General features: G+C 36.5%; 1 protein-coding gene across 9 annotated transcripts in view; it reads right to left on the minus strand.

Moving 5' to 3' along the window:
- Nucleotides 1–22696, minus strand: part of RBFOX1 (RNA binding fox-1 homolog 1) — a 292969-nt gene that overhangs the window by 70112 nt on the left and 200161 nt on the right. For 8 of the 9 annotated variants that reach the window (XM_072877915.1, XM_072877921.1, XM_072877919.1 and 5 more), the window contains 3 exons: nucleotides 22471–22563; nucleotides 20746–20806; nucleotides 14820–14873 (listed from right to left, as the gene is read on the minus strand). In XM_072877915.1, coding sequence (XP_072734016.1) covers nucleotides 14820–14873; nucleotides 20746–20806; nucleotides 22471–22563 — 208 coding nt within the window. The remainder of the gene's footprint in view (nucleotides 1–14819; nucleotides 14874–20745; nucleotides 20807–22470; nucleotides 22564–22696) is intronic. The other variant, XM_072877924.1, reaches the window with a different exon arrangement.

The raw sequence follows: 22696 nt of genomic DNA on the forward strand, positions 1-22696 counted from the left end.
AGGGCTGTGAGGAAAATGATGTGAAGTCATTAGTATTTTTAGAATGCCAAAAATTCAGTTCCCAGTGGTTCCAAGATATTTGACTAAAAGTATTTTTCTAACTTTTTCATACTTTCAAAAACAAGTTTTTGTGTATAGTTCTTTTTTACATGATTTATATAAAGTAACCTACAGAGCATAAGCAGAAATATGAATGTACTAGTGATGATGCACAGACTACTCACTGGCTCGTACATGGCCTATGACAAAGTTCATTGTATTTCTCAAATACTCGGGTAGCTAAGAAGTAGTACCCAGGATCAACAACAGGAGGACTTTCCAGTAAATTATAAAGGATTTTAAATCACTTCTGTTAAAAATGGCTTTTAGGTCTAACTGGAACAACTGTGTAGCCAGCACTACAGACAGCTTAAAAGTCAAGATCTGGAATAAGTTTAGAAGAATTTGCACAACTAGTTGGAATCTCTTATGGCATCCTTTGTGGAAGTATAAATTGAAACATTTTCAGCAGAAAAAACTTCATATCATTAGTTAAAATTACGCTGCTGATGTAAAATTAACAGCGTGGCAAGGCCTTGATGATGGGAATAGCTCTCTCCTGTCACAGGAACTAGATGAAACTTTTAGAAACCTTCACTACCAGAAGTGTATGAAGTTGATAGACCATCACTGAGAACCTGAGGTTACAATGCATCACCTCCCACTATAGACGGCTTTAGTACCTTTGCTCACAAATAAAAAGTTTCCAGTTCATGCTGTTATTTATTCCCCCAGGATTGGGGAGGATTTACAAAAGGGAAGATGACAGAAGTTGCACCATAGTACTCTGTTACATTCCAGGGCAAAACCCCAGCAAGTTACTAAGTGAGACAAAGGGGAAAAACAGATTTCCTGCTTTCACTCTGGGAATCCTAAAACCCACAGCTTTATATAAAGCTCTTCGGACAGCTCTGAAGATGAAAGTGGTACTGAGTTCTATATAGGGTACAACTACCTCCATCATAACAAGAGGGTAATCACATAAGCATTTTCGGTGGCAGAAATTAATCAAGTCAATATCCAGGGCTGGTCTACATTGGGTATTAGTGCACAGGTAGCTAAAATGAGAGTTTATAACATAGGAACTAGGGAAGTTACTACATACAAGGAGATTTAGTGAAGACTGCATCACTCTAATCCATTGTGCACTTGGTAAAGCAGCTGCTCTTTACACATATTTACTCTGCTGTGTTACCAATAAGAGTCTCTTACTGCTTTTGGCAACTAAGTACCAGTTCATACATTCTGTAATAATATTTACCAAAAAACCCCCAAACAAACCCACAGGAAAAAGTGAATAAAAGCTAAAAATATTTGTGTTCCATTTTGTCTATATTATTATAAAATGTTATTTTATTACTCTAAACTAAAAGCTGCATTGTTTATTAAATTCAGTGATCGTTATTTCACTTTCCCTTTCTCCCAATATAGCTGGATGTTACATAGCCCAATCTTCTCTCAGTCATTCTGATGACTGTTTTTCTTTGTAGCTTTTGCAACAACTATTATTCCTATACACTTAATTCCTCTTCCATATACAATGTATGAAGAAAACTATAAGGCTGCATCTCTCGTGAACATATCGGGAGATTTGCTAGTGTATCAAAGAGCCTCATAAACCATCCATGTCTGCTCTTCATTTGCTGTTCTACAAGTGTAATTTAATATTGGCCTTTACAGATAGAAATAGCATTATCTTTGTTGTGGTCTGAAATATGGTTCTATGATGGGTTATTTCAAAATGTGTCACAGAAATGGATCAGAAACACCTAACTAAAAGGCCACTGTTGTACAACAATAGCGTGTTAGCTTCTATTGTCCCATCTGACTAGGGAATTTCAAGAGAGTATCTTGAATACATAATAGTTGTTAAGAGTTCTTCAGCCCTTCATTATCTATAGCCAAACTACACGGCCTTAGTATGCTTTTAAATATGCTGTTAATTTAAAAAAAAAAAAAGTGCTTTTTGAGTGCCTTCGGTTATTTGGGATCTTTCTATAAACAGAATAATACTCTTTTAGATTTTAACACAACCATTCATGGATGGTTGTTTTGACACATTGGATTGTTTCATCCATTATTAACAAGGAATAAAGTAACATCATCCAAAAAATACACACCTCCTTTCTTCCAATATGTTAAAAATACAAACAAAACCTATATTTAATTCACTCAAAATTATATATGGAGTTTCACTTAAGAGAATTGCATGGTAGGGAGGAGAATCTAAAGTAGTCAATGTTCAAATGTGAGTTCCGTAAGTCCAAATCAGTGTCTATATTACCTTCTGACAGCAAACCTGAAGTACATTCAATTATTGAATAACCTGTGTATACTTTCTACTGGTAATGAGAATGAGAATCTGTGCTCTAGCCATACACTTATGTAGTAAGTCCCTGACCCACATATCACCTCACATAGGTTATTAAAAACGGGGGGGGGGGGGGGGGGGCGGAGGCAAAGACTGGGGTGGTGGAGGTATGTGTCTCTAAGACATTTTATGGAATCTCTTTATTAAAAAATTCTACTTAAGATGCCAGTTTTCCTTCCATCACTTTTCTAAACATAGTGCATGTTTCTTTATCACCTCTCTTAGAGTGTCATCAAAACATCAGGCAATGGCTCAGGGAACAATAACTCAGGGAACAGCAATGCATGTTACAACAAACATAATTTGTAAGCCATCCTTCCAATTATTCTTTGCTGGTCATATCATTCCAGGCTTTTGGGAAACAGACCTCTCTCCCCTGTTATATATGTTCAGTGTCCAGCATACCAAGTCACATCCAGGGGTTGGTAGGTGGTTATATCATGTAAGTAAAAATTGGATGAGCAACAAAGTCGGCAGCTCTGGTAAGAATTTTGTGTGAGATTCTCCTAATTCCCCTTCTCCCCACCTGTTCCTTCTGTAGTATATATAACTCATCACAAGGTAACAAGGGTCTCTCCTTCTCCAGGACCTGACATACCATACACAACTGATCAAACTAATTACCAGTGTGCACTGTGGTGTCTTAGACTGGGAAAGACCTTGCGGATAGCACAGGAGCTGGGAAGCGACAAATTATTTTAAGCTCTGCTCCCATGCCAACATCCTTTTCCTGCCTCACCACATGACGACTTGCTTTAAAGCTTCACCCACTTCATCAATGAAAAGTTGAAAGGTAAATCCACTACTGACCCACTAAAATTCTCAAAGATTGCTTTAGGAGGAACAGCTTGACAATGCAGCATGCATAATCACTGGGTTTTAGTGGCAAATTTAGGCTGTGCCATGGTACTGTTGGTATGTGGCAAAGTAATGCCAGCTTAAAAACACCCACCGTGTGACTGACTTGTTTCTATTTTCATTAGCATGCCAACCTTACCATAGATGGGCTGTACTTCGCAGGAACTATTTATGCAATGTTTCCATTCACAATGTAAAACAGTTGCAATAAACCACCCTTTCCAAATATAACTTAAAAATTATTAATCAGCCACAGACATTCCTTGTCATGTAACCAAAATGAAACTACTATGTTGCACAAATCCAACTGCTGCTCGTACCAAAATTCAAGACAAGCCTAGAGAGTTTACCTGTGCTTGTTAGCGAATTTTTATCATTGGCATCCAAGTGTAAATCCTTATTCACAGACTGTCACCAAAAAATCTAAAACTGGAAATCCACTATGTAATCACATAAAAAATTGGAGTGGTACTGTCAGTATTGCCCATAACTGTAACTTTCCTACAAAATATATTTACTATATGATATATATATACACAAATTCAGGTGCACATAATTTGATATTCAGTGATATTCACTGCCATTATCTTACACTGGAAGATGTGTCCTACTGAAGTTGTTCAGGACCTTTGAAAATCAAATCTTTATTCCTAATCTTTCTAGGTCCTCCTAGCAGACTAAAAGGTATGTAAATGATGGTTACTCTTGGTTCATTGCAACTTGATCTTGGTTCATTTGTAACTTTGAGAAACAAACATGAGAGAAATTATGAAGTATAAATATAAACTCTGAGCTGGTATTATACTATGCTTGAAATAGGATACTTGACAATATAAAAAATACATTTATATTCTGCTGATAACTAAAATGGGTCACATTCATACATCTGCCTGATGAATAAAGACTGCAATATGAATAGAATCACAGAATAAATGAAACTGGAACCTTTCTGCTCAAACACGAACACTACAGTTTCACCATGGCCCTGGAGGGATTACAAGTAGATGTGTTTATACTTTATCCTCTCATATTGTGTCAAGACACTATTTTCTGTGTAAATTACCTATTTCAGTAAATCGATAAGACAGAGATGCAAATCTAATGCAATTAGATGCAGAGATGCAAATTACTAATCCCTCAGTTCTATTTGCTTACCCCAATGGATGTTGGTTTTAACTTACAAATAAAATTCTATTCTGAATGACAAGCTGAGAATATAATAGAGTAAAAATTGAATCATCATGTATAATCCTGGCTTTAGTTAGTCTATTTCTTCCCTAGCCCATTCAGATTCCAGAATTTCAGGAGCATGAAAAAACATTACAAAAATGGTAATGCAAAGTTTCAAAACTTTCCAAAACAATCCCTTTTACTAGATGCAGTTCTATGCTTGGAGATTTCCCCCAAAACAATTTTCACAAAGAAAATCTGACAGCGCCAAACTAACAGAGATTGTGTACCATTGTAAAGCACAGCTTCATCTCAGCTACCTCCACAAATGAGTAAACGAATGAAAACTCACTATTTTGAAATTTACTCTCAATAAGTATTATGAAATGTAATTACAATGCAAATGTATTGGGGATTCTGTCATCCAATGCCCAAAATGGGAAAAAAAATGCAGAAGACAAAACAGAAAACATCAGCTATATGTTTGGAATACAATTCAACATAATCTTAAACTGCTTTAGCATTAATTTACAGATCTAATCAAGGTTTAACACACAGCAGAGTTGTTTTCCATTCCACTTAACGGTACTAACTTTACGTTTCATACATTACTTTATTACTTTACATTTCAGAACAGTTTGTCTGCCTGACAGTCCATCCTAATGCATGGATCTTCCTAACTTTATTCTTCTAATCAGAGGAATTTATTCCTCTGCATAACTGCTATTAACTTATCTAGCATTGTAAATATCCCACCCAGTCCTGAACAAACAAGTGTTTTAGTCATGACCTTGTAGTTTGTCTTAAATTTTCCTCTGAGAGGTTCTTAAGCCATTGCTTTTTACGTATATCCATAGCTGATATTTGAATTACAGTCTTAGTTTTATTCTATCAGACAACCACCACGCATATTGCAGCCTAGACCTCAGGTCCAGACAGCGCACACCCAGGCTGACCTCTATTGTCAATTAATTGGTGAGACAGTAGCAGTAGCTATAAAACAGCTGGTTTTATATCTGGCCTCTAAACCTACATCATACACAGTCTGGAGAGTTTACTCTGGACCAGGTTTAGCCTTGTCCCCTGAAGCAGACAACCCCACCACACGCACATAGTTCAAAGCCGTCCAAAAGCCAATCTGTGTGACGTATGACAGTCAGTGTGCACATGGAGCCTCCAGTACAGCTCCCAGGGCAGTTTCTTGCAAACAGAATCTATTTCACATGTACTAAACCTGCTCTGCAAACCCCAAGCTAGCATGTGGCAAGTGGGGATAATTTTCAGATTTACTTAAAAACCATGCTAATGCTGCAAACTAATGTATTAACAAGAGGAGGCCAGGGAGACAGTTGTGAAAAAAAAATCTCAGTATAATGTTTATAATTAGACAGTTTTAGGCTGCCACCATATTCATTTAATGTATTTTTGGTTCATGTATTTTTGGTCCATCAGGAAGCCATAGAACACATTTTCACTAACCACCAGAATGACATTTAAATAAGAGAAGTCCAAGCATTATTTTTCCTCAAAAGACTCTCTTCATGAGTAAAGCACAGTACTTAACTTTCTTTTTAGCCCTTTAAAAATTGATCAACTATATCCACAATAAAAAACATTTGAACAAACGTACAAGAAGTTAGAAGCAACATAATAACAAAGAAAGGACAGTACAGCTCCTGCTTGATCAGAACGCTTTCTTTTGCTTTATTAAAGTAACATTTAAACAAACAAGGCAAACTGGATACTAGGTGAAATTAGGAGAAACATGGAAATGTGGCCAGCAGATCCAGAGCTGTTGTTATTCCCCCAACACACACACACTTGGTGCCAGCAAGACTGCACCCAGAATACTGCATCCCGTTTTCAAACCTACAGCCACTCCAGTTCAGCTGAAATGTGGAGAAACTGGAGAGGATATGTTGGAGTGAAACCAAGATGGGCAGGGGTCTAGAGCTCATGTCCTGTGAAGAGAGGATGAGGGAACTGAACTTGATTAGTCTGGCAAAGAGGAAGTTAAAAGGCAATCTAATAGCTTTCTCTACTTGAAGGGAAGTTACAAAGATGATGGAGACAAAATCTCATTGGAATGGTAGCAGATGATAATACAAAAGGTCAGTGGCCACCAACTGTAGCTTGGGAGGTTTAGGTTGGACATTAGCAAAATGTTTTTTGCTAGGAGAGTGGTGCAGCACTGGAAAAGGTTACCCAAAGAAGATCATAAATCTCTGTCTTTGTAGATGTAGATGAGCCAAATTCATGGCTCACCTGGTCTAGCACTGGTGTTAGTCCTGCTTCAAAAAGAAAGTTGGACTGCATGACCTCCAGAAGTCAGTCCCAACCCACATTTCTGTGATTTTGTTAAGAAGTGTCTGGTCAAGAGTCAAAAATCTTATTTCATGGGTGTGAAATATCCAGGTTAGAGTATGATCACCACTGCAGTCCACAATGATTATGCTAGATCTGTGCGGGGGCTGCTCAAAGGTATTATACCAGCTCACTGGGGAAAAGGGAAGGACTACAGAAGAATGCTCCTTCAAACAAAAGCAGCCTTGAACTAAACAAAGGTATGTATCCAAGATGAGCGGGACTACTTGAGTAGTTGGCAACTCAGCTGAACAGATCATTTGACTACAAAACTAAATGTCAAGATGTAATCTGAATACTTTAACTTGGTGGCCATTGACTGTCATGCAAGAATGTGACCTTCATATTGGCCCTATAGCTCAGCTGTCTTGCTGTCATTTAGGTGGCATTTTGACATGTTGGATATAATTAAAAAAATAAAATTTTCAAAATCATCAAAAGTGTGCACCTAAAGTAAAGTACAAGAAGACAGCAAGCATGATACTCTTCTCACAGGTGGTATCCTAGTTTCCAACCATTTGCAGCTCAAGGACTTCCTAAGCCCAAAGCAGCTTCTGTGTATTTAATAATGGTCAGTGGATTTCCCCCCCATAAGCTAACTATAACGTGCTTTTAACACACGTGGTGTTCTGTGCTAAGGTGATAAGGTACTAAATCAAGTAAGTTGCAATCATAATCACACCTTTAATTATGATTATACCTGGTCCTGTATTCATCCACTGACTCACAGAACATGTGTTAAAGTAGAATTCAGGCTTACTCACGCAGAGGAATTTATCATTCCAAGCCTACCTCATACACATTACTTTATCTTTGGGTCAGACATTATAAGAGGAGCAAGTTTACCTAAAGAAAACAAGAAATTTTCATAAATGCTACACAGCAGAACTACCACTGAGGAAATTTATTATTTAGCAGCTCAAAGGGAAAAGCAGGTTTTTGAGTTAGGACCTCAGAATGAGGAAAGGCATGTCTGTCCTTTGTGAAATACATGCAAGGCATACAGGAGGAACAGAGGCTAGAGAACTTTTGCCATTCATTGGCCCTACTTCCTTCCTTACAATACCTATTTAAACAGACTTCTTCTGTTCTTCTATGTATTACTTCATTTCTACACATTTTTTCCATCCCAGAACAGCTAATATAACAATTCTTCACCTTGCCTCCCTGCCTCAACTTTGTGCTTTGCACCCATGGCAGCTCTATCAACTTGTCGGCACTGTTTTGTCATCTCAGAGTACTCTTTGTCTACATACTGTAACTACTGATATGACTTCTAGAAAAATCGTCAGCATCAGAGATCTGACCTATAACTGGAGAATGGTATAAGGCTGCTGATACTGCACTATAGTGCGAATGCAGCACTACCTTACACTTAACTCCAATTCCTTTGACTCCAAGTAGTGAGATAGAGTCAGTGTGGTTTTGCTGTGTAGTCACCTAAGACTAGTTCAAGTGAGGTATCTCAGTATTATTAATTCAGGCTGATTTGCAGAAAACTCAAGACCTACGTCTCAGCAAGACTGTACCAACAAGCAAACAGATCCAAACATGCCCCCCGCCCCCCAACACCTCCTTTCCCCTGTTTTGAAAGAACTCCAACTTTCAGCAAATATGCAGTTTCTGTTTTTCCGGATTCTATTTGTGCACAAATTCATCATAATCCAATGATTATGATGAATCAAATAGTAGATTATGAAGTATCAAATGATTCCTCTATACCAGACTGTCGTCAAAATTCCCGAACTTTTACATTGAAGAAACAGGAACTCCCTTCTTAACCATTCTCTATCTTCTGGTATAAAGCTCTACCTACAGTTCAAGATTTACCATGAAATAATGAAGTGTATGGAATTTCTTTTAGAGATCCCATAGGAACAGTATCAAAGCCTAAGTGTACACTGTGTTATTAAATATACATCCAAACAGAAGAAACATCTTTAAAAGGGTAATACTGACAGTATCTGTGATTTTCTCTTTAAAATGTGCAAACTTCGATACAATGATAAATATAGGTTGATTAACCTTGCTCCAGATTTAAATGTAGAACCAATTAACTAAATTAATCTTTCAAAAAATAACAGTCATTGGCATTATTCTTTGAATAATCCTTGTTTAGTTTCCATGATGGTATACATTTTAATGAAAAACTCATTATAATGTAGCATAAGGCATAATTAATTCTGGAAGATTTTTTTGAGTAAATAGCTAGTACAGATGCTGAATTCCATTTTTCTACTGGCTTTATTAATCTTTCATAAACCAGTATTTCCACTATAATGGCTTGTAGCAGCTCCACAGAAGTTTTAGAAATGCATTAGCTGTCATCAGTGGTGTTAATCTAACTAGGATGTCATCATTTGTATGATGGTACTTTAACATTTTGATTTTTGAAACAACAGTTACAGCTTTGTTTTATGCTTGGAAAAGGAGCATCTATATATAACAGATGGAATATTAAACAATAATTATTTATTTTTTCTGCAGTTAGAAAATTACTTAAACTGTTTAGCTGACAATGTTGAGAATATGTTTATTTAGGAAAATCTGCTTAGTCAATGGCTAAGTTCAAATCTAAGTGCATGTAATCAAATTGTAAAATGAATTAATATATACAGTGACAGACAGCCAATTTTCGCCAAAATTATGCTTTACAGATATGGTACAGTGAACTTTTACCCTGGGATTAGAATTGCTGTGCAAGCATATAATTCAGCTTCACAAACTCCAAACACCTTCACTGAGAAGTGTTTCTAGGGTATTTGCTGAGCTTATGCAAGAGTCATTTAAATTCAAAGAGAAACACCAGAAAGATGAAATGAATCCCAGGTGCTCTTACACTCCAGAAATAGATGCTTTAAGACATGAACAAAGAAAATTAGTGTTAGCAAACATACAGGAATCCTCTTTTCCCCTGGATTCCTCTTACCTAAATGCATGTTTATATATATAGTACTATGGTATTTCTTCAACTCTTCATTATATATAACATATTTCAAAGTTTTAAACAAACTTGTGAAAGGAAGTTTGTTACGAAATCTGCTTCTTGGAGGATACTGCTAGCTTCCAAACCCATAGCATGTTAAAAAGCCCCAGGCATCTAAAACTTTTCTGAAATATATGTCTTCTCAGGGCATATAAAATAGTCAAAAGCACAAGCTCTTCCCCTTTCTTTCATTTTAGCTGATGGGGAAATTTTTCCAAGCCACCTTGGAATGATAGCTACTAACTGCCCAAGAAACTGGGTGCCTACAATAGTCCTCACTAGGTTAAGACTGTTTATGAAGTGAATACAACTACTCAGCTACGTAGGATGACTCTTGAAACTAGCTTCTGAAAAACTTCTAGCACTTCATGACTATTCAGGAAAAATGAGACATAATTAGTCGCTTAAGGAAAAGGAGGATGGGATCTCTATTACTTGTCATTGAGCTGTGCTCCATGACTTGTTCTAATGGTTCTTCTTGACTAGTCTTAAGTCCTTTCTTTCTCCCCTGCCAACTTAAATTTTGAATTTTTTGAAATATTGCTTGTTGTTTATGACCAGACAAGAATATTTTCTCATGCAGGTCACTGTGAATTCAACTGTTCTCTGAAAGAAGATTCACTAGATTTCCAGGTAATTTCTGTAACATCTTCGCCCACCTTGCATACTGGAACTGTCAAAAAGAAGCCTCTCCAACAGGTATGTGCCCTTAAATATATTTTCTGCCACTTACAAGGACAAAGTCTTTTAAAATGGCCTTACTGTGTCTCAGGCTATCTGCTTTAAAGGACTGATCTGTTGTAGTAATGCGGGTGCAACAATATTCTACATTTGATTAGGGAGAGTGCAAGAGATTGCTCAAAAATTCATCATTCCAAAAACCCAAAGAGAAAAAAAAGAAAGATCTGCAATAACTGAAAGGAACAACATGGAACTTTGCTTTCAGACTGCCCGAGGCTGAAAGGAAGGCTGGGTATTACAGATAAAATATATACTATATAAAAATAAGTAAGCAGGTAAAAATGATATTCTAACAAACCACGGAAACAAAGAGTGTAACAACTTACGGTAAGAAAGTACCAGAGTACTCCTAGTAAAGAAAAACAAACTGCAAATCTGTATTTTGCCAGCCACAGATGAGTGTATGGTGGAAGATAACAGACTCTAGCTTAACATAGCAAAATTATGGGTCACTATGGGATGGATTTAAAATTGGATGGATATACAAATAAATGAAAAATTTGTCCCAGTTTACATGAAGACTTTGTGAGACAAATGACACAGTGCTTCTTACAAATTTCTTCATTAGGACCTGCCTAAGACCTTGATAAATAGTTTACTGGAAAACATAAGCTGAAATGGAAATGATAACTTCATTAAGGATTTCTTTCTCATAAGGAGGAAAAGCACCTTAAATAGTATCCTTTTATTTACTAAAAGGAGACTATGTGGATATAAGTCAAATTTTTTAAAATTACCTATCAATTATGATACATGGAAAAGTGGAATTCTGTGAAATGCTGAAAATGATAAAGGAAACAAATCACATCCTTTTGTTTTCTATGAAATGCCACTTTAGGACTTCCCAGCGGACCTGGGGAAGGGCAGGAGGCGTGCCAGTTAGCCAGATCACCAGCACGTCCGCAGTCGGCAGCTGTTAGGGAGACTTGCTAGGCCTCAAATTACAACAGCAGTCTTCAAATCGCACTTCGTGAACATGTCACCTGAAATCCATATTAATGCTACCACGTGACCTACATAGCCGTCTTTCTGGAGCGTTCTAATTTATTACAGCATGAGCATTTCAAAGTCAGAAAAACAGTCTTAGAAGGGCTACTCAGGAAGGAAAAATCTATAGTGTTTTGTAAATATATAGTATATTCTATGTATATAGAATATACTATGTATATAGTATATTCTACATATATACATAGTATATATAGTATGTTCCAGTCCCCAAGTAATACTTTACTTAGATAGTGTCTGTTGTGCATCTGCTATGTATCTTACAGTCTCCATTTTTAGCTGTCGTGTTTCCTCACTAAAGGTTTTCTTTTACAGAAGTGTACACTCAGAAAAAAAGCAGAGCTATAACAATCATGTCACTGGTCCTACTGTTTACCATTATCTTCAAGGTTTTAGGGTTGATTTACATTGCGTTCCTCCCTATTTGACTTTAATTGTCTGCTTCAAGTTGTCAGGACATAACTATATCTTAGATTTGCATTGCATTAGGGGATCTTTCCCTTTCTCTATTGATCTTGTCTTACAGAGTAATTTAACTCAATTCTAATTTTCTTTTGCATGCGGGGTGCTCTCTATCCAAGGAAGTGAGTTATGTGTATTCAAGTGGTGCATCTTATGAATCTTGTTAAGCTTTACCGCCTTATAGCCCGCACTGATGGAATATTTAATCACAGAAATGAGTTGGCAGATATGATGTACAATATGGTTAAGCCTTGCGGCGTGTGTCTTCACTGGCAATTGAGAAACAGGTGAATTTGCCATTCATCAGTGCCACCCTGACAGCTTTGTATAACCTTCTGGTTTTTTACTTATTTATGAAGATTAAAGGTACTTTAAATCAACAGTTTCTCTGCAAATGTATCATCTTTATTTCAGAAGTGGCCAAATTTTTCATCATTTATTAGGAGCTAAAGGAACTTCTTGCACTGACTATGAAAGAGTTGGTACAATTTTAATATGACAGCGTTGGAGACAATAATTAAACCAAATAACTAGAACTTTGACTGTCTTAAAAATCACATTTCTAATTTTATAATCTTCAAACGTGCAATTGCTTCTTCTCCAAGTATGGTGGCAGCGGGGAACCCAAAAGGAAAGATATGTCGCAGTATTCTATTGCGGCATGCAAGAACTGTATTGCTGTTTTACTGTTTCATTTTCTAATGACTTTAAGAGATCTGCACAGGACTCTTTTTTAAACTAAATTGCTTAGAAGAAAGTTTAAAAGTCCGATAAAAAATTATCTTTTAGTCAATACAGAAAATATGCATTTGATATGCATTTTAAAAAAACCCCAAAACTGCATGCATGTATAAACAGAAAAAATATCTGAACTACATGAAGCATCTTGATAGAACTTTCTGCATAGGTGTGGTGGAGCGCATGTCATAATTCAAAAAATTAAATTAATACTCTTCTAATGGTAATTAAAGATTCTCATTAAGAAGGGCAAACACCTCCCTTGTGTTGGCAATAAAAATGCACTTCGGACTTTAGGAGGTTATACAAAAAAATCAATAACCTGCCATTTTATAATTAAAAGACAAAATAAATGTTAGGGAAAAGTCCAGTAAATTAGGAAAATTACCTTCAGGAGAGATTGAAAATATTGATTTTAATTTACAAACTATGTGAACTCTTCATGCCCTACTTCATGAGACAATTATAAGTCAGATTGTTAATTCTGCATACGTATTAGAAAATTGATTACTGTACTGTGGGAATTTTATTATATTTGTCATTAACACAAAGTCATTTATATAAAATGACTAATAACTCTGACTTTCTAATTTATGCAGGTTCAGGGTTGGTTCACTAACTACTCAAATGAGATCAATGTTAAATTCCTGTTTTCAATGTAGGCATACATCAAGGAAGGAAATAAATTCTGCCTACACTAAATATTGCAATTCCATGAATGCCAAGTTAGTATTTTTATTATAATGTGCCACTTTTACCCTAACAGGAACATTTTTACCTATCTTAGTAGATGGCACTGGATGCATTACAGGCAGCTTTTTTAAAAGAAATATCTGTTTGTAACAGTCATCCTATTTAACAATTTTTACCTCTTGAAGTCCCTTGAACTAACAAAAGTTTTTCAGCTTTGTCTAATGGAGGCTTGAATATCTCCATGAACGGAGATTCCCCAGCTTCTGTGGGCAACCTCTTCCCATGCTTCACCACCATCCGTGAAAAATGCTTTCCTAATATCTGTTCTTTACTTGCTGTAAAGAATGTATTCTACAATTACCTCTTTAGTCTCAATTACCTAAGTGTGTGACAATGGATAAATATTTTTGTTTTTTAAAACATGATTAGGTATTTGTAACTAGTATACACACACCCAGACAACTGAAAAATGGATCCAAATGGAAAACTGAAAAAAATTCCCAGAGTTTCCCATGAAAGTCATGGAAGACTCATATGATTTTGGAACCTAAGAAAGGAAGGCAACTTTATTACCTATTAGAAACATTTGGATTTATAGTGATTATTTCTGTCTTAGATGTAAATTATTAGCTTTCAAAAAAATGGCTTTTTTGGACTTGCTAGTGATTATGCTTATGGGCAGGATTCAAATTCCTCTGAAATCAACTGGGTTTTGGAGTACAACCATGTTTGTTTTCAATACTGTTGCTGAAGTACATTTAGAAACTGTTGCTAGCCATGACTGACTTCCAGCAGAAAAAGACTGTATCTCATGAACTTCAGCTTGTAACCAGGATCAGAATTCGGTCTCAGTGAAGACTCGAGTGATAATATAGATGTAAAATACAAAAATTTTAAGAAATTGAATACCTAAATATAAAATTTCAAGAAAAATGTTCAAGAAAAAAATTATGAACACAGATACTCTGTATCTATGTGTGTCTATGTACATGTATATACACAAAATATATATTTATAGATAATTTTTTGTTGTTGTTTCGCACTAGGCTTAAATAATTCTTGGAGGAAAGTGACTGTACTGAAATATAATATGAAATAAAGTATAAATAAAATATAAATAAAATAAAATCTCATGTGAGACTGGGATATTACAGCACATTTCATGTTATACTATCTACTTTCCAATAAAAAGGTATTCATATATCTTCTATATAAACTTTAGTATGCCCACATAACTTAAAATCCTGCATCACAAATCTGTAAATGACTTGCAAATAACATGAATCAAACAAAGAAACCCAACCTCACACCAAACGCATATTCTGTACTTTTGCATGTTTTAAAGAATACTAAAATATAATATGGCGTGGACAACCATAGCGTAATCCTTACCTGCATAGAATTCTGGACTATAAACTGCACCAACAACTGGATTTAATTTCCAGCCTGCAGCAAACATAAAAACATAATGGAGTTAATATTGCAATTAGTGATAATAATAATAATAATTACAATTTTTATTTTTATTTTTGTATAGAGATAAAATGGCGTCAAAAAAGGTCATTTTAATGAAAGTTTTAGAGGCATCTTAGGTTACTGATCTTTAATGGCTCTGAAGTATGGAAGTGAGTAATGAAACAAGGCATTCTCTGGACATGTAGTACTGGAGTAAATTATCAGGTGAATTACCTTGGCTGCAATGCACAGTTGCCGTGGACTTATTCCCTTAAGTTATGGAATTAAGTCAGAACTAGTTCAGGTATCTCTATGTCGTGTAGTACCAGAGTAGATCGGTTCTTTTTCATTGCTTTAACTCTCTGGTTACAAGCCAGAGACACCAAAACAGTTCATTTGCTGGACATAAATGTTTCTGATAAGCATGTGTTAGCGTAGGTTACAAGGCAATCAAATAATCTGAGCATTTGGATTCTGGGAAAAATGAAAGCGTAGAGACTGTATGGAAATGGCTATTGTGACATGAAAGAGATTTGCGCACTGTGGGATCCCAGTCAGATGTCAGAGACTTTTTTTCATATGCGTTTGTACGTCAGACTGCACTGCAACAGGACAATTACAGGCACGTACCAAAAGTGACTGTACCGCCTGCATTTGCAGCTGATAAATGCTGTTAGCATATTGCTATAAAGTAGCTGGCATGTAAGAAAATGCTGCAGTCACGTTCTACAAAGCTCTTAAGTGGTACAAATGCAGCCACTGCCTTTGTCTTAAATAATCACTGTCCTCCCACAGCTGGCATAAAACCAAAGCACAGACCCAATAGATACTCTGTATCGTGTGTTCTGGCCAAACTCCAAATAATTGCTGTTGTGTCCTTACAGCCGATGCGGCATTTCCAGGTAAGCCCGGAGTGCACAGGCTCACTGCAGAAGCAAGGCCTGCGTTCAAAGCATATGTGACGCTAAAGACAACAATGCTGAAGGAACTGAAGGGGAAGGGGTAAGGGAACAGCAGGAGAAAACACTGGCAAACCTGTTAGCGTTCTCAGCTTGCTGAAGTGCCAATTACTGTGTTTTGCTCAGCCCCAGGTAGATCCACCCCCAGTTAACTCCAAACTCCACAGAACATCCCCCTGCCCACGCTCTTTTTTTGTTGTTGTTTGAACAATTATTTGAACTACTGGGACTGAAAAATTAGGGGTTTTCCAAAAGCACACTTGAATCAGAGGAGTGGGAAGCACCATTTGTAAATGGCAATAAAGAAAAAAAAGTGAGCAAAAAGCATCTTGTAAACTCAAGAACTATGGTACTTTAAATAGATCCTATAACTATGCTGCTGGAAATAAAGTACAATCAAGACAGGGACAACAAGGCTTTTCAAAATCAGAAGAGCCAAGATTAGAAGAATTTAAATACAAACCGCATTGAGGCTTGTTTCTGCCTCGGCCATATCATGTAATGCAAAAGCACAGTAGAAGATCATAAAACTGTAAGACTGAAAAAGTGTAATACAAATCTCAGTAATAATACAAAAGAAAACTATTCCTACCCTTTAAAAATAGTGCTATCTCTATCTGATGCACAGTAACTATTTACCAGTAATTAGCTGTTCAGTAACAGAGGTGAGGGGTGTTTTTGAAATGCAAGTAATTAAAAAGTTCAAAGGGTAAAGAGCAGCATTGCCTGCAATGGCTCTGCAGAAGTAATTGCAGTTGCTATATGTACCTAAAAGACAATTACGGAAGCCGAAAAATGGCCAACCAAGAAGGGTTTAAAATGACTTTCCTCCTGAAAATATCACAGGATTTTTACCAGACCCTTCAATTTTACATTCTACAGGATTATATTCAGGAATGTCGTGGTATAACAAATACTCTTAGCCAAATTGTGTGTGATAGAGAATCATCCAAATTTTGAGACTTTCAGTAAAAATCTAACTTTTTATAGCTTAGGGAGTATTTAATATTTCAAATTCATTACTTCCTCAAAAGACCACTGATCAACACCATCCAAAATGAAAGATTGGATTGAATTTCAGATCTGTCAGCTTTTGCTGTCAAAGAAGCTGACAGACACCTCTCAGCTTCTAAGTTACACTAAGAGTGCCACAATTTGTCTGAGGGAAAGAAAAAATCTTGGAAGACGCAGATTGCTCTTCACAGCTGAAAGCCACTCTCATCTTTCTGTTCCTTACCTCTCTCACAGTGATGGCTGTCTCATCTAACTTTTTGAAGCTTATACAGGAAATACTTAATTCGTCGTGAAAATAACAGTAATTAAACTTAACTTTATCTTGTCAGCTAGCAATGTGCTGGCCCATAGCTGTGTGGGTTAATCAAGTGTGATAGGAGTTGATGTATCCGAGCGAGCATCTGCCAAGTAACCCTACTGCAGCAGCTGGAGGAGGCAAATTCTCTGCAGTGGGTGTAATTTTGTGCATTTTTCTTACTGCCACAATATTAATCTCCTCCTCAAGTTGAACCTATAAAAGCTCAAAACTTAAAAAGCGAACAAGGAAACAAACAACCCCTCTGCCTGTCCCAAAACCCCACCCCGTACAGTCATCAAAGGAAATAGAGGTTAAGCGTGCTAAAGGGAAGGAAATAATTATACTGTTACAGTGTAACAAGCTTTGGTAGAAAGTGGGGCACAGCAGCGCAGAGAAGATTATTTTCCCTCGTAGGGCAGACAGGCACCCATGGCCGGAGGAATGCTCCGGCGAGAAAGCAGCCCTGTGACACCCTTTGTTTTCCTCCTGTTTGCAAACAGAGGGGAGGAAAGGGGAGTGGGAGGGGATTTAACTGTGGCAGTCGTCACTAGCTGTGCATTTGAATCTAAGCTTAGACCAACAGAAGGCTCAAATTCAAGACACCACAAGTATCAACTTTAAAACATATGTATCCCTCTACTGATCTCTGTTTCATGTTCCTCATTCATTGCTGCGGTTCCCTGAATCTACTTGCACATCATTCTCTATTCCTTACAACACTTGGATGAGCATTCTGAATTGCAATATGGGCATCAGAAGGAAGTATAACTGTGAACAGGATAGGCTGGAACATCTAAAAATGTCTCCAAAATATTTTTGCCCACAAGTAGATCTCCTGACGCTGAATTTTTTTGCAAAGAAAAGGCAGTTCTATCTCCAAAGCACATGAGGTCAGCCATCAAAATCATCCCGTCTGATAACAAACTTGCACAAAAAAAGCTCTCCTAGTAACTGAGCAGTTATTAACTGCTCGTTTCAGGAATCATCAAAAGTCACTGGAAAGCATACTTATTTCAAAAACCATCTAGGACACAAAAGCAAACTACTTATTTGAATGAAGCTGCATATATTAAAAAAAAAGTCTACGTTTTTGTGCATTAAGATCTACTGACTTTTGCAATCATATTTACAACATGAGCCCTGTTATCAAACAACCAGCAGTGCTCAGGAATGAAAGACAAAATAGAGCGTATCTTAATTTTAAACGACAATAAATATTAGTGCCTGATGTTTTCATATAATACAACACGTACCCCGACTATGTTTTGAATACCTGCCAATAACATGTCAGTCACCACACACTCCTTGAAAAATAAAGCCCCACGTTAAACAAGAAGTGGTTCTGAAGGGATAGGCATGCACAAACAAAAAGTTTCTGGCTATCTGCGTCAGAAGCATCTTGCAAATGTTAATATGCTTGTAGAAGAACACAGAAAAACTAGCCTTACATTTTATTTAGAAGAGGAGACCTTTACTTTAGACAACAATAATCTTTAATAATCAGCTATAGCACTGGATAATTCCTGACAAAATCATAAAGAACTAGAAGAATACAATGTCTGGATGACTGATAAAAGAAGCACTGATTAAACTAAATGAAGCACCTTGCACATCTACACTTCATTCCTTGTCACTTGTAATGATTATGCAAGAGCCATGTGATTCTCCTTGTGTGTTTACTTCAGGGGATCTCAGACATTAAAAGAAAGTAAAAAAAATCGAAAGGTATGAACTACAACCAGAGTTTGCCTCGGTAGATACCCATCAAAAGGTGTGCAAAAGAACATCCTGCACGCAACACCTTGGATGGATGGATTCACAAACATAAATGCTAATTTTTATCCACTAAACAGGATGTTTCATACTTTTGGTTCGACCTAGTCCAGATGGAACAGGATGGAAAATGACAGACACAAAACACTTCAAGTCAGAAACCCTTAACAGCAGATTTTCATCATTCTGGTTTAGGATATTAATAAATGATAATGTAGGAGCTAAGTAATCCTGCAGTGCAGGACACAGAGGTGAACCTCCGCTAAAACCAGATTCCTAAAAATCTCACATCTCTATTTCCAGCATTCCCTTGCTTCAGCACTGGATATGCTGATATGTAACGTGTTATTTGCTAATTAACAGTTTTGTAGCCTTAGGATAATATGAATACAAAATATACATCTTCATTTATAACAAAACTACTTTTATCCTTTTACCATTACAATATAGCAGACAAAGTTCATAGTATCATATGTGTATAATTAATCTAGCTCCTTATTGCAACAAAATCTTGTTATGTGATCCAGACAAACTTTGTGTCTCTTTCACTAGATTCACTGAGATGTTTTAAAGCCAGTAAAAATGAAGGAGATTTTCCCATCTGCATCATTTGCCTAGTTCCACATTTACATACAAAATGAGGAAGAACAGTTTCTGAGAAAGCATGAGGAGTTTCAGCCTCTTCTTCTCCAGATCATTTTAACTAGCTCAATTATCACATGTCAAATGAAAACCATCATATATTTTATTTTTACTGTGGTAGGAAAAAAATATGACTCTTCCATTAAAAAATAAAGCCACTGTTTGCCCTGGGTTTTAGTAAAACCTCACTAATGAGACATCAGATATAGAAAATAAGATCCACTACACTGCAAAATGGAAGAGCCTAATCTACCTGTGGAAACTTTTACTGATGTATGTGCAGATTTCATCCGCTTTCTACTGGATGGGAAAAACTAAATTAAATTGAAAAGCAAATAATTGTAACTACATGGTCTAGTAAAACTGGAAAATGTAATTGCAATTAACTTCAATTGATGTATTATTGTTTGACGTTGTTAAGTTAGGAACTTGTTAGAATTTTCTGAACTAGCAAATGCAAACAACGCAAGCACATGATCAAACACTGCCAAAGTAAACATTTTTAAAATGTATTGCTTCCAAACCCCTCAAATATCTATGGATTATTTTTATGTCATTAATGTACAACATTATACCAACTTAGGCCAGCATTAGAATGAATTTTTTTAGATAGCTGGAATTTAGATTTTTCCAGGGGAAAAAAAGCTGGAAGCAGCACCCAATTACAGTTTGCCCTTTACTTCTAACAAATTGTGGAAGAAAACCACAGAAAATCATCTTTGACTATATGCGTGTCTTGGTACTAAAAAGTATCTCATGCCTGACAGACACATTCTTCTCACTGGTGTCCCTACCTCCATCATCCAAGCAAAATGGAATCCTCTGATTAGTTAATTCATCGCAACATTAACACTGCACAAAGCTAGAAGAGAACAACGCCTTCCTATCAGGTATATTTGCCTATACAAAAGCCCCTGTGGTTAAACACTCAGATTCCAATCAGGCAGAATGATGCACGCTATGCCCACGTGGCTGTGAATTAGCTGTGAATTACACAGACGGAATGTATGCCCAGCCATATCGTGGTTTAGGTCGCTGGACAAAGCCTGAGCCCAAGGAGATGCAGGAGATGCGGACTATGACACTTCATGAGTAGATGAGTCCACCCATTCAGCGGAAGAGCGAGGTTTCACATGCCTTGACATTAAAAAAAAGCATCGAGATCTCATGCACTTACCATTCGTGTAAGGGTTGACGGTCTTTTTATTTGTCATTACACGTGCTGTTGCATTATTTACCTAAGCACATAGAACACTGGATTAGAAAGGGTTACAGGGAGGGTCCATGTTACTATTAAATGCATGCATTATTACTGCTATTAGTCATGTAAAAATAAAATGCAATTTAATTTATAGAAGGCAACAGGTGCATAACAAAATCATACTATTTATAATTACATTTACTTTCATAACCATTTTAACTTACAAATCATTTCAATAAAGCAACATCATATCATTTAAACTTTAATAAAAAGACATTAAAAGCAAATTAAAAGGTACTGCATAATTTAGGACTTAAGAGCATGCTTGTATTCCATGATAACACTGATACAATAAATACTCAAAACAGAAAAAAAGATTATATGAAGGAACATGCAGTGGAGTAGAAGGGAAAGAGACAAGGTACAAGGAAACAAAGAAAATGTCAAAAAAAGGGACAAACGAATTTAGCAGTGTGCAACATAACCCTTTAGAAGAGAAGTACCATTGGAAAAGCAACATCTAGCATTCAACACTTGGAACAAGAGCCTTTTTCATTGCAAGAATTAACAAAATCATTCAAGCTTTAAAATCACAGCTAACAAAAGGATAAAAAGAGGGTGCATTATTTAACACAATATGGAGTTAACAATCTGAGTAAGATGTGCACGAAGTCATATCCTCAATCCAATCAGTGCCTCCCAGGCTTGCTTAAAACGTACACTCAATTACAGGCGTACCAATATAGAAAAAAATGTAGCATCAAGAAAACTTAATACAACAAGTCAAAAAAATTCACGTGGTATATCAGCGCTAAATACGTGAAACGGCAGATGGACTTCTCCACTTACCATTCAGCACCATCGCCAGCATGGGTATGTATACAGTTACCATGGTTACTGAGAGTTTGGTGAGGGCCCTAAGCGCTACCGTCGAAGGGGGAAAATGAAAAGGCAAAATATGCAACATCTTACTCAAAAGACGACAGCATTTTCAATTGGTATTTTTTTTATTCTAACAAATACGACTGAGGCAGTATTGAAGGGGATCCAGTGGCACTAAAACGCATTCGTGTTGGTTTTTTAATAGACATGAACGGCTCGGGCCATCCAGACAAAGTAGCCTGATGGTTTCATTAAAAATTAAACGTTAAAATTGGTCGCTCTCTAGTCTGGCGTCGTTTCTTTTTCTTGTGCAACTTTTGGATGCTTCCTTCCCAATCTGAATTTTTTGAAAGCCACTGTGGATCCCACATCAACCCTGCAGAAAAAAAAAAAAACAAAACAAAACAAAAAAAAACCCAACCTTTTGTTTGTTTTTGTTTTGTCTGTCACACTTTTTTTTTTGTTGTTCTCAATTTTTTTTTTCTTTTTTTTGTTGGCTGGTTTTTGGAATCTACTGCACCCATTGATTTACAAAACATCCAAAATAATAACTTCAAAATATTAAAGCTTTCATTGTTTTCAATTCTGTCATCCACCTTTCAGCAATAATGATAATAATAATAATAATTACAAAAGAAATAATAATAAAAAACCCAAGTAAGGCCAGATTCTCTCTCTTTATATATAAATATATATATAAACAATGGGAAGGGGAAAGGGGAGCACACAGAAGACACCAATGATGCATCTGAAACAACAAATGAGAGTGAAGCAGACATTTATAAAAAAGATGAAAAGGAAAATATTTTGAACATGCACCTCGATTTTACGGCCCTCTACCACGGTGCCGTGTAATTTCTCCCTCGCCCTGTCCGCATCAGCACTATTTTCGAAAGTTACGAAACCAAATCCCTGCATGCAGGAGGGAGAAGGGGGGAAAACAACATGCACATTATTATTTCAGTCAATGACCACTTGTTTGCTTATGTTCTCTCTCTTTAATTTAATATTTTCTTGTCCTTGCTTCATTTCTGTAACATGCAAA

Source organism: Ciconia boyciana, chromosome 13, assembly GCF_034638445.1.
Source record: "Ciconia boyciana chromosome 13, ASM3463844v1, whole genome shotgun sequence".
Lineage (NCBI taxonomy): Eukaryota > Metazoa > Chordata > Aves > Ciconiiformes > Ciconiidae > Ciconia > Ciconia boyciana.